The 11,596-nt window shown below is 46.0% G+C and overlaps 1 protein-coding gene across 1 annotated transcript in view; it reads right to left on the bottom strand.

The window, feature by feature from the left end:
• The window catches only part of Ryr3 (ryanodine receptor 3), a 571,876-nt gene extending 563,664 nt beyond the window's left edge, over nucleotides 1-8,212 (bottom strand). Inside the window, exon 1 of the mRNA XM_026787730.1 lies at nucleotides 7,951-8,212. Within this exon, the coding sequence (XP_026643531.1) occupies nucleotides 7,951-8,001 (51 nt within the window). The 5' untranslated portion in view covers nucleotides 8,002-8,212. The remainder of the gene's footprint in view (nucleotides 1-7,950) is intronic.
• Nucleotides 8,213-11,596: the final 3,384 nt, after the last annotated feature.

The raw sequence follows: 11,596 nt of genomic DNA, 5'->3' as shown, positions 1-11,596 counted from the left end.
AAAAAAAAAAAAATGATATTTGTTCAAAGCCTTAATGTTGCTTATTCTTAGAGTCTTCCCCAGCATGGATAGAAGGGAGGCAATCTGGAGGTGAGCCACAGCCATGTGCGCCAGTTGCCTGCGATGAGAGGCTCAAACTTCTCTATGACAGCTGTCTTCTATCCATCCGATCTCTTGGATTCTGCTTCTAGGTCAACGTGGCAGTCAGCAGCCAGATCTCTCTTATTGCCCTACTGTTATTTACGGCCTGGATCTGAACTATACCACAACGTTGGAGTTCAAATCAATATACCTTACAATAAGGACATGTATGTGTTATTGAGAATTTCTACTTCTTCCCGTGGCTCCATTGATGAGATTTCTATACTTAGGCTCACTCGAGAGCTCAACTGTGAAATTGTTAGAGAAGTGATGCCAGCCCTCATCACTGGTGGGCTAGCCATGCCCACCTTCTAGGTGGAAGATTTTTTTGTTTTGTTGCTTTGAGGGGGTTGTTTTGTTGTGTTTGTTTTTTTCTGTGTCTCCCCTCAGCACACTCCTTGTTTACTAAGACTGTTCTGGAGTTGGTTTGGGGGAGTCTGGAGCATTTGCTTAGGGTTACAATGAGTAAACCTCAATGGATATAACTGATAAAGGGATTTACCCCTCAGAATCGTCTCTGCCTCAGGAGAGACTCATGCTTAGTTCTCACTTTAATGTAGAGTCACATCATCTTAGAAAAAGCTGAGCTCTTCTTTCTCCTATTGATATCTTTGAGCCTGAATCATTTTAGATAAAGTATATTCTTGTGCAATATTAATTTAAGATATATTACATTTCTTTATGTTGTGGAACATTTGTTTAATGATGCAAAGATGTGTTACTTTGCCTGCCTAAAACACCTAGTTGGTCTAATAAAGAGTTGAAGAGCTGATAGCTTGGCGGGAGAGGGAGAGGTGGGGCTGAAAGGCAGAGAGAATAGATAGGAGAAGAAAAGAAGACGGGAGAGCCAGAAAAGGAGAAGGAGGGGAGGACATCGGGGGCCAGCCATCCAGCTAGCTATGGAGTAAGAAGTAAAGAAAGGTATATAGAATAGAGAAAGGTATAAGCCCAGAGGCAAAAGGTAGATGGGAAAATTTAAGTTAAGAAAAGCTGGCTAGAAACAAGCCAAGCTAAGGTCAGACATTAATAAGGAAGAATAAGTCTTTGTGTGTGTATATGGGAGATAAAAGATGACAATATATATTAGCTTCAATCCTGACTATAAAGATTGGTCTTCCTAATGCCCAAGTGAGCCTGGACAATTCTTATCCACCCTGTTAGCTGAAGCATCCTTTATCCTCTGTGCAAAGGCTGAAATAAATATGGAGTCTTTCTACGGGCCCCTCCCCAAAAGCATGCAGCCCAGATTCCTGCACCTTGGCTCTTCAGATCCTACTCAGGGTTCCCCAAGAGCCAGTGCTGTTCCCACCCACACTTGCCCCTCTGGACAGTGCCCCCCACACACATGTTCTCTTTCTCCAGTGCAACTCCTGCTCCTTTGGGAGTTTGCTTTGTTTGGTTGTTAATGATGTTAATCGCTAGTGGTACCTGCTGAACTAACAATTTCACAGTTTGGTTTTCTTGATAGAAGAAATGTCTTGAGACAACACCTTGCCCCAAAGGCAGACAAAGGAGAAAGCTATCTTGTACGTGGGTCGTGTTGACACTGAGATCAGCCTACGCCTTCATTCCCACGTTTGCAGTGCAGCTGCTCTGTTTTGCTCACCACACGGGCTGCTTCCTATAACATAAACTGACTCGACAGGAAAAGAGTTGGAGAGACTCCCAGCTGTACCTCTGCCTCCAAAGTTCCTTCTTGCCTCCTTTATACTTAAAATCAAGCAGAAGCCAACATCTCTCACCCAGAGAAAAGTGTAGTTTCTGAATAGTATCATTGTAATCTGATTTTAGGATGGAATTTTTTCCTTTTCCTTGACTTGGGCATTGAATGAAATACTAGCTAATCCCAAGGTGACATGCCAATACAACGAGCACCCTAAATCAATGGAGGATGTACTGTCTAGAGATACAGGAAAAGGAAAGGGGGGAGGGAATGGCACCCTAAGCTACAGAAAGGAAGGAGTGTGTGTGAGGACAGGGGCATCTCTTTTACTTTGGAATACTGCATCATCAGTCTCAGACTCATCTGAGTTTTGTTTTCTAACAACCCAGAATTAGGAATGATATAAGGAAAAGAAAAGAAAAAAATACCTTGGCACCTCAGCCAGCTCATCCCTGTAGCAGGATCTGGGGTAAGGTGCCAGCACTTTTTCTTCCCTCTTTGTGAACTGAAGAGGTGCTGTGAGGGCAAAACTCACTGAACCAAGGCAAACTGCAGTGGCTGGAAGTGTGTCCCTAAAATACCCCAAGCAAGAGGATGTATGTGAGGATATCAGCCCAAGACCAGAAAGAGCAACAAGGCCCCTTTGGAAGGAATAATAACCCTAGAGTCTTAGCTCTGGCTGGGTTGAACACCCCGCCACAATGGCATCTGTTTCCAGCTGCCTCCAAAGTGATTTTTTTTGTAAAGAACCCTACTTCTCAAACAGGTAATAGATAAGAGAAACAGCAAAACTCCAGGGTGGGAAAGCTATACTGCTTTAAAGAAAGCAAGTCCTTGACAGAAAGCAATAATGAGCTTTAAAAGGGGGAGAAAATGGGAAGGGAAGCTTTGGAAATAGGAGCTCTGGGATTAAACAGTAAAAAGTACTAGTGACACCCGCAGCTTTGGGCATGTGCTGAGATGAGAACAAGTACCTGAATGTTTGGTTAGAAAGCTGGACTCCCAGGAGCCTGCCTGGCTATGTGTGTCATAACCTGCTTTTAATATCCTCTGAAGATGTAACTTGAGAAAAACTGAGGTTCGTTACAGTCACGTGATTATGAAGAAGTGCCAGGGTGGCATCCACTCTGGATAGGTAAAAGGCACAGAACACATCAGAGAGAAGGGGACCCGCTCTGGTACTTTTCCATCAATAACCAATCACAAACAGGATTGATTTCCTCTTGTAGGACAGACACAATGACAGTGCCCTATGAAGTATGCCTGCTTTTGTCATTGGGAGTATTTTTAGAATTGCCATTGCCTTTTATGACTCTCCTAGTAAGGCAGATTCTCTATACAGAGTGTGAAGCAAACAAACAAACAAACAAAAACCTCAGTTTTCTTAAATGACTCATTCAAGGTCACAAATGAGCTAATATAAGAAATAAGAATTCCTCTAAGTTCAATGTTTTATTACAGCTTTTTACTCCTACGGGATAAATCTTATATTGAGAGTATCTTATGAATAGAACTAATTTAGAAGGGTTTATCCTGATGTGGAATTGAGGAAAAGGTGCTATAGTAGAACGCTATGAAGACAGGGGCCTCCTCGACTTTCACAGAGAAGGTAAGATTGCTGAAAAGGATGACAAGGGGGCGGTCAGTAAAAATCATGGGGTCTGGACTTTAAATGGAAAGTTCTTTAAGTAGCAAAACAAAGAGAAATTCAAGGGATAAAGTAAAGTAAATAATCATAAAACAATCAAAGATGCAAATAGGAATATAAATCTATTTCAACACAAACTTTTCAAAACTAAGCATTGGAGTATTTTGCTCCCACTCATTTCTGCTTCAACATTTCCCCCTTCAGATCAGCCCAAAAGATCTGAAGAAATATACTTCCTGTACATTAAATGAATGTTAGAAACTAAACTTAAAATTTCATTAGAAAAATTCCATTTCCCTTAAGTATCCTCATCTTTCCTTAATATTTTCATTTAAAAAATAAACGAAGGCATTAATCATACATCCCTCAATTGCAGGTTGGCCTCTTGGTTTCATTCTCTGCAACGGGCTCATGCTAAACTTTCCCAAGCTTGCAGCCATCATCCGTTCTCTTCCTGAAGCTCGGAAGCTAAAAACTCTGGTCATCCCTGGTCATGAGCATTTGGGCCACAGCAAGATAAGAACCATGGCGCCCAGGTGCAAAAGCAGCTTTCCCAGCTCAACTTGATGACTTGGGAGAAAGGACCTTGATCCCTGCTCACACCCACCAGGGCCATTTCACTGGGAAGAAGCAGATATTGTGTACACTAGTTCACTGGTCCAGAATCAAACCCATCCTGAGAAAGAGACTGTGAAGGTGGGAAGCTCTGTGGTGACGTGGGGAGGCTGATTTTAATATCCACACTCATCCAGCAGTAGAACCCCTGACCAAGGCTGCAGCAGTCCACGCCTGGGTGTCTAGGGTCTGCCTCTAACACTGCCTCCACTGTTCTCTCTTGCACCAAAAGCCTGTTTTTCACATCTTTCCTATTTGGCATCCTCAGCAGAAGTGTCTGACTTGATGAGCTGGGATGTAAACACAGAAAGCCTACAAGAGAAGCAAGCTAGAATCCACAAACCACCAGGGAAATGTTCACCAGTACTCCAGTCAGCATCCTTGAGTTCCAGAGGGGCAGAATTCACATCAGTGGTAGAACTCTAAGGCAAGGATCTGTCTGAAGCACCATGATAGGACCGGAGCCATCCTTGACTTTCAGTCCAAATCCTTCTCCTTGTTCAAGTGCAGCTCCGAGGCAAAAGAGAACAACTTGCCATAGATGGGGCTCAGCTCGGCATCCCATGACAAATCTTTAATAGAGATGGATGCCTACCTCACTCCACGTTCTGTTTTAATTCCCTGTATGATAGAATGGAGCTAACAAGGAGAGGTCTACGGTGTCACAGCAGGTGACAGCTCACAGCTTTTTCATAATTTTAAATGGCTACTGTAGTTTAGGGGTAAACAACTTCTCCCAGGTACTTTTGAAGCCAACTGTCTGAAGACAGGGTAATTGTCATTCTTCTTCCCATAACTTCTTGTTTTCATATCAGTGGCTGGCAGGTTTATCTGCTCCGGAGCAGCCTCTGAGCCACGTCAGTGACACTGGCTACGTCAGCAAGAGCAATTGGAAGGGAGGAGACTGTCACTGCCAACAGCAAGGGGAGAAAAAATTCTAGCCTTAAGGATAAGATGATTCTTCTGTCTTTCTCTCTATGTAATGGGCATGGCTTCCAGAGACCTCAGACATTATAAAGTTTCATCACTCCTTCTGAAGGTTTGGGATACAAGGGCATTAAATTTCATTTCCAAACCCCTTGTTGTAGACCTGCGCTTACTTAAGAAGCAGTGGGTTTCAAATGTGTCAGAGTATAGAACACTCTAAGTATCTAAAGCTACACCAAGCACACCTAGACTGCCTTCTAGCTCAATTCAGGCCATCAATAAGTCTAACTTCTTTCACTGTTGGCGCTAGTGTAATCCACATGACACCATAATCACCCACAATTTGATTAGGATCCGTGGCACAACGCTACTCCGTAGTTGATCTCTAAAGTAGACGTGAAAGCCTCTGCCCTCTGAGACAGCAGTTCTTTAAAGTTCACAGCTGCGGAAGGATGATTCTGTCTCATTGTCAAACAGTCACCTCTGGTCCAACACAATGTAAGGAGACAGACACATGGCCAGTATTGCTTTAGAAGATTCTGTTTGTGAGGAAGAAACAAAATGCTAATGCAGAAGGGAGTGAGTTCAAAACAAAACACCTTGTAGAGCACAAATATATATTCACAGGTGAAAACAGGACCCTGCCAGAAAAGCACAGTGATTCGTGACTCTTTGAAAAACCGATAAAGCCAAATTTTTTTGGAAAGATCCAGCTTATGATTTCCGAGTTCCTATAAGTTGTTTCATCTAATTCATAGCTAACGGTGGACAGAGTCAAATTCAGAACGCTGTGGGGTTTCGTCTGCATGGACTCCTGACATTCTAACCTCTGGAGCAAGCCCCACAGCTTCACTGGGAGTTCAGCTTCCCATTACATAATGCCAACTATCAGTAACTTGCTAGGCAGCCACAGCCAAGCCATTTGATTTCCTGCACCTCTCTCTGTTCTGAGTAGGAATACAATGAAGACCATAAGCTGCTTTGCAGGGAGAAGAACTAAGAACATGCCTTAAACAACACTTCATATGATTACAGTGAAGAAAGAATTGACTTTTGTCATACTGAGTGCCATTCCCCCACAGGGTGACCTCAGTTCTCCCTTGAAGCTGTGCAGATGCTAAGCGATCTGTATCAGGGCTCTGGACCTCACAAGGTCTAGAGCTTGCTTTAAAAGGTGTCCATACACTCCAATCTCCAGGAGGCTGGAGACACAAAGCTTGAGAACCACTGCTATCCGAAGCCTTGGCTACAGGTGTTCTCTCATACAGCAACACTGCCCAGCACCGAAGCAAAGCCTAGGAAGACGGCTACAGAAGCCAAGAACAGCAGCTTAGAGGAAGACCTGAAGAAAGCCTCAGGTCCCTAACCTTAACTTCTTCAGTCACAGTCTTCAGGTTGCCCCAAACTGTCCAAGGGGGATTTCCTCGGTTATCGGTGCCTAGATTGTTCCCTAATAACAATAGTAACAATAACAACATGGACTGAGAAGGGCCCAGAGCTAGAAATGCCTGCTCTGTCAGCCATTCCATACTGAGGACACCTGTTGGAGGGGAAGCAGAAGGATCCCAGAGGACTCTGGGAAGGACAGATGGATAGCTTGCCTGGCAGGCATTATTGTGTGTAGTGTACAAATGAACCAGGGAGAAGTGTAAGAGCTTCTGACTTTTCGGAAGTATTAGGAGGGTGGTGGATCCTTCCCAAACAAGAACCAAGACTGAGCCTTGACCAAGAAATTGTGCTTGAAAAAAAAAAAAAAACAGACAACAGAAGAGGGGGTGCGGAAAATCATCAGGACACTCTTCACAGAGGGAGGGAATGTTCCAAAAGATGGCCATAAGTGAGGTTATCGTCCTCTGTGACGAGGTCAGGAAGAAGCAGGGTGCTCTTAAAGAAGACAGTGTGACACGAGAATTTCATTCTCATTTTTCAGATCTAGGTAGCTCGCATGAAATCACTTAGCACTTATAAAGCATTCTGCAGTTTAAAAATATTATGGCATTCACAATCTCATTTCGTTCTCATCTGCCTGGAAATGCTAGTTCCGTTTTCTTCCATTTTACAAGAGAGGAAACTGAGGCTGGGTAGGGAGGATTATGTGATCGGCTCAAGGTCACGTGGCTGAAATCAGCCCTAGGAAGCAACCAGGTGCCCCTCGCCCTTCAAGGTGGTCGTCCACCTTGAAGTGTTAACTCCTCAAGGAGAAAGCTGACATAGCTGCACTGGACTTCGCCCTGCTCGCGAAATTTGGGATGGAGCATTGCCTCCAGTGCCAAGAAAGGGGACCTGATGACGCGGAGCCACAGACCGGGATTTCCCTATTCTGCAGGGTTCTCAGGAGCCTGGAGCAGAAGCCTTGGCTCTCACACACCCGCGGGTGAGTCAAGTAAGGCTTACAGCAGTTTCTGGATAGAGATTTAAAGAGGGAGGAGAGGGACAGGACTGGGTGAATTCCCTTCTGAGCGGTCCCAGTACTGCCATCAAGAGCAGGCATAGGTTTCTGGACTGGGCTTCCCACTCTTGCCCCTACCCCACTGGCTTCTTTCTTGGTGGTCCCCTAGAGCCAGAAGGCAGCTCAAACGAGGAAAGGGACCGGGCTAAGTGTGGAGGTGACAGGAGGCCGGTCGTGTAGCACCTCTGATCTTCTGGGTCTGAGCAATCATGAGCCAAGCCCAGCTTGAAGTTTGGGCATCAAAGGTTTCAGACCAAGTAGCGAGTTGCCCCGAGAGCGAGTCGTCCCGGGTGGGAGATCTGAGAGTGAGAGGTGGCGACCCGGAAAGAGGGGAAAGGCTGGAGAAGGTGCCGCTTCCCAAGCCCCTCGATAGGTGGCTGGTCCGCCTCTGCAGCCCGCGAGTGCGGAGAAAGCGCCCCGCACCGCGGCGCAGAGCAGCCCCTCCTCGCTGCGCCGCGCTCCTTCCCACCTGCCCGCCGCCTCGCCCGCCCGACCGCGGAGACTCACAGTCCGCAGGAACTGGATCTCATCCTCGCCTCCTTCTCCGGCTTCGGCCATGGCTCCCGGGGCGTGCGCGGCGCCCCAGCTTCGGGCGCCTCTGTTTCCCCCAGGCAGCGGCGTGCGCTGACTGCCGCTCTGCCGTTGCTCTTTCTCCTCCTCGTCGTCCTCCTCCTCCCGCACCTCGCTGAGCCTCGGCAGCGCCGAGCTAATCCCCGACCATATAGGGAGCTGGGCTAACACTTGACTGCACTGCAGAGCGCCAATGCCAGGCGAGCAGCCCGCCCACCCCTCTCCCCTCTCGCCCCAGCCAAGTGCGCGGCCGCCGCGGACTCCGCGGACAGCGCAGCGCGGCGCGCGCCAGGCGGGTGTGGGGCAGAGCAGGGGACCCGGGCCGGCGCGGTGGAGCCTCCCCCGCACCGCACCGCACCGCACCTCACATTCGGTGGAGACGCGCGCCCCGCGGCGACGGGAAGATGGCTCTTACACAAAGGCCAGTTGCTTAGATTCGCTGCCCCCAAAATAGGCACAAACCCTCGAGATTTGTCCACTTTGCGTGTGTGTGCGTGCGTGTGTTTGTGTGTGTTTGAGAGAGAGAGAGAGAGAGAGAGAGAGAGAGAGAGAGAGAGAGAGAGAGAGAGAGAGAGATGATTTCCTATTTGAGTTGGAGTGCCCATCTAAATAGAAAATGGCGTTGACCCACCACCACCCGTGGAAGACTCGGTAGTTTGGGTGTAACTTGGTATAACATACAGCAAGGAGAGAAGGGTGCTATGACTGTTCATTCAAGGCAAAGTTTGTAACTCACCTTTAGAGAACCCCTTCACTCTTTAAAATTTGATAAGGGAGGTGCGATAATCAGAATGCACATTACACATGCATGAAATTGTCAACTAATAAACTCAATAAACGTTTTATACACACACACACACACACACACACATATATGATAAGGACGGACACACTACACCTCCATTGAATAAAGATGCCGTAACCCCCAAGGTGCTTCAGGGGACTCCCATTTTGTCCTTGATTTGGAAGTTAGATGACATCAGAATCTTGCCTTTTGTGAGCATCTTTACCCTTGTTTTGCTCTTTCGATTGCCAGTTCCCATGCACTCTGAGAATGAGCATATACAATAGGTCTTAGAAAGCTAACACTCACCCACTCAGCCTTGCATCGTTTCTGTAGGATTTGGGAGCAGTCTTATTGGTCCTCTGCAGACTCAAGGTGCAGGATGCCCCTTCTGTGTGCTGGTCAAGAAGTTTCCTGGCAAAAAGAAATATTCAAAGGAAGAGCCTTTAGAAGGAATGCAGACAAGTGGCAGCTCTGGGTTTAAGCCTAGCAACTCCTCTAAAGTCTGCCTGGGACAAATCAAGCCGTCTCTACACTGCGGCATTTTACATTTTGGGAGCCCCCTGGCTGTGCTCACCTCTATGCCCTCTCTTTGGATAAAGATTCTTTTTGTCTCCGTCACTGAGGACAGGAGCACATTTTGAAAGGCGAAAGGCCTCTTAGATTTCTAAATCCTCAGGAAAGCTATCAGCCATGGTTAGAACTTCAGCAGAACCCAAAGGAAAAAAAAATGAAGTATTTTCGGGATACTTGAATTGTTGAAAGTCAGCAAGGAAACTGGACAGGGACGGTGCAGCCGACACCACTGCAGCTGAGGGACAGGCGGTGCGGCCATATCAAAATGTTCCTTTTCATTCTTTCAGCTCTCATGGTTCACGAAGTTCTGAAAACACCACCGACTAATGAAGATATTCCTGTATTTATTTAACCCTGCTTACTTGCCACACGTGAGGGACTCTTGGGTATGTTTTATCAATTAGAAAAACAAAGCTCTAACGGACTAGTGGAAAATGACCAAGGCATCATCATATAAATAAGCATCGCATGCACTAAGGATTGTTATTCATGGTGGCCAAGTACTCAGATGGTGTTAATGGGGCTAGGGCTGTGTATTCAATCCCAGGAAGGCTGGTTAGTGCCACTCATTTGTGAGTTAAAGATGTAGCCCCTTCACTTTGTCTCAAAACCTCAAAAATCTTGGTACATTTAGCAAAAAGGAAGGCAGTGTTGACTATACTAACAAAACTATTCTTAACGACATAGGAACTAAGAGGTCACATTTGGTATTTTTTTTTTTTGCCCATGTGGACCTATAAACTGTGTGTAGTGTTAAGCTTGCCTTCAATGACATTTCAGCATCACCTCCAGTGATGACTAATCTTGGCTGTCAACCTGTCATACCTGGGAAGAGGGAACCTCAGTTGAGGAATTGCATCCATCAGATGGGCCTGTAGCCAGGTCTGTGGGAACATTTTCTTGATTGTTAATTAATTGAGGAGGGCCCAGACCACTGTGGGGTGGTGTCACCTTTGAAGATGTGGTCCTTGTATAAGAAAGCTAGGTGAGCAAGTCAGTGAGCATCATTTCTCCAAGGTTTCTGCCTTAGGGTTCTACGTTGGTATCTAATTAGGGTTACTGTTACTGTGATGAAACACCATGACCACAGACAACTCGGGGAGGAAAGGGTTTATTTGGCTATCATGTCAGTCCGTCACTGAAGAATTTCACCAGCGGAACTCTAACAGGGCAGGAGCCTGGAGGCAAAAGCTGATGCAGAGGCCTTGGAGAGGTGCTGCTTACTTGCCCATGGCTTGCTCAGCCTGCTTTATTGCTGAACCCAGGACCACCAGCCTATGGGTGGTCCCACCCACAACAGGCCCTCAAATACTAATCAAAAATTAATAAATTAATTATATATGCCTGCAGCCCGTTCTTATAGAGGCATTTTCTCAATTGAGGATCCCTCTTCTCTTATGATTCTAGTTTGTGTCAAGTTGACATAAAACTGGCCAGCACAATTGGCTCCCCGATGATGGACTACAACCTAAAAGCTAAAATAAACCCTTTCTTTCACAAATTGCCTTTGGTCATGATGCTCATCACAGCCAGAGAAACTACACTAGAAACATCATCTGTTTGCTGAAATGCATTTCTCGAGCTAATTACGCTTATGCTTGCTCTGTACTGACTCAGGTTCCATTCTGAGAAAGGGTAAAGGCAATAATTTTAAGAGCTGAAGAGTTGAGGTCGCTGATTCTCCTGGCATTGCTGGAGAATGCATGGGCAGCCCATATATGGCAATCTGTTGAACTTGTAATGCATAACCATAAATGTGAATCCTATCCATATATTGACTGAATATTTATTTTTCCATCAGCGAAAGGAAAAAAATCTTTCTGTGTTTTTCACTTGGGTGTTTAAGTCATGAATACAAAAGGTATCTCTACTGCGGTGGCAAACTTCCATTGTCAACTTAGCTAGATTTAGAATCACCATGAAAACATTCTTCTGGGTCTGTCTATAAAGGAGTTTCCAGAAAGGTTTGACAGAGAAGAAACAAAACCTACCCTGTATGTGAGCAGCATTATAGCATGGTCTGGGGGCCAGAGTAAATTGAAAGAAGAAAGTGAACTGAGCACCAGTATTCCCCCACCACCGTGTGTGTGTGTGTGTGTGTGTGTGTGTGTGTGTGTGTGTGTGTGTGTGTCTGTCTGTCTGTCTGTCTGTCTTGTCTATGGACACAATATGACCAAAAACCTCAAGTCTCTGCCATGTCTTCCCCACCACGATAGACAGTGC

The sequence above is a fragment of the Microtus ochrogaster genome (genome assembly GCF_000317375.1).
Source record: "Microtus ochrogaster isolate Prairie Vole_2 chromosome 14 unlocalized genomic scaffold, MicOch1.0 chr14_random_1, whole genome shotgun sequence".
Lineage (NCBI taxonomy): Eukaryota > Metazoa > Chordata > Mammalia > Rodentia > Cricetidae > Microtus > Microtus ochrogaster.
Note: the sequence above shows the minus strand (reverse complement) of the source record. Positions and strands in the feature narration are given on the sequence as shown.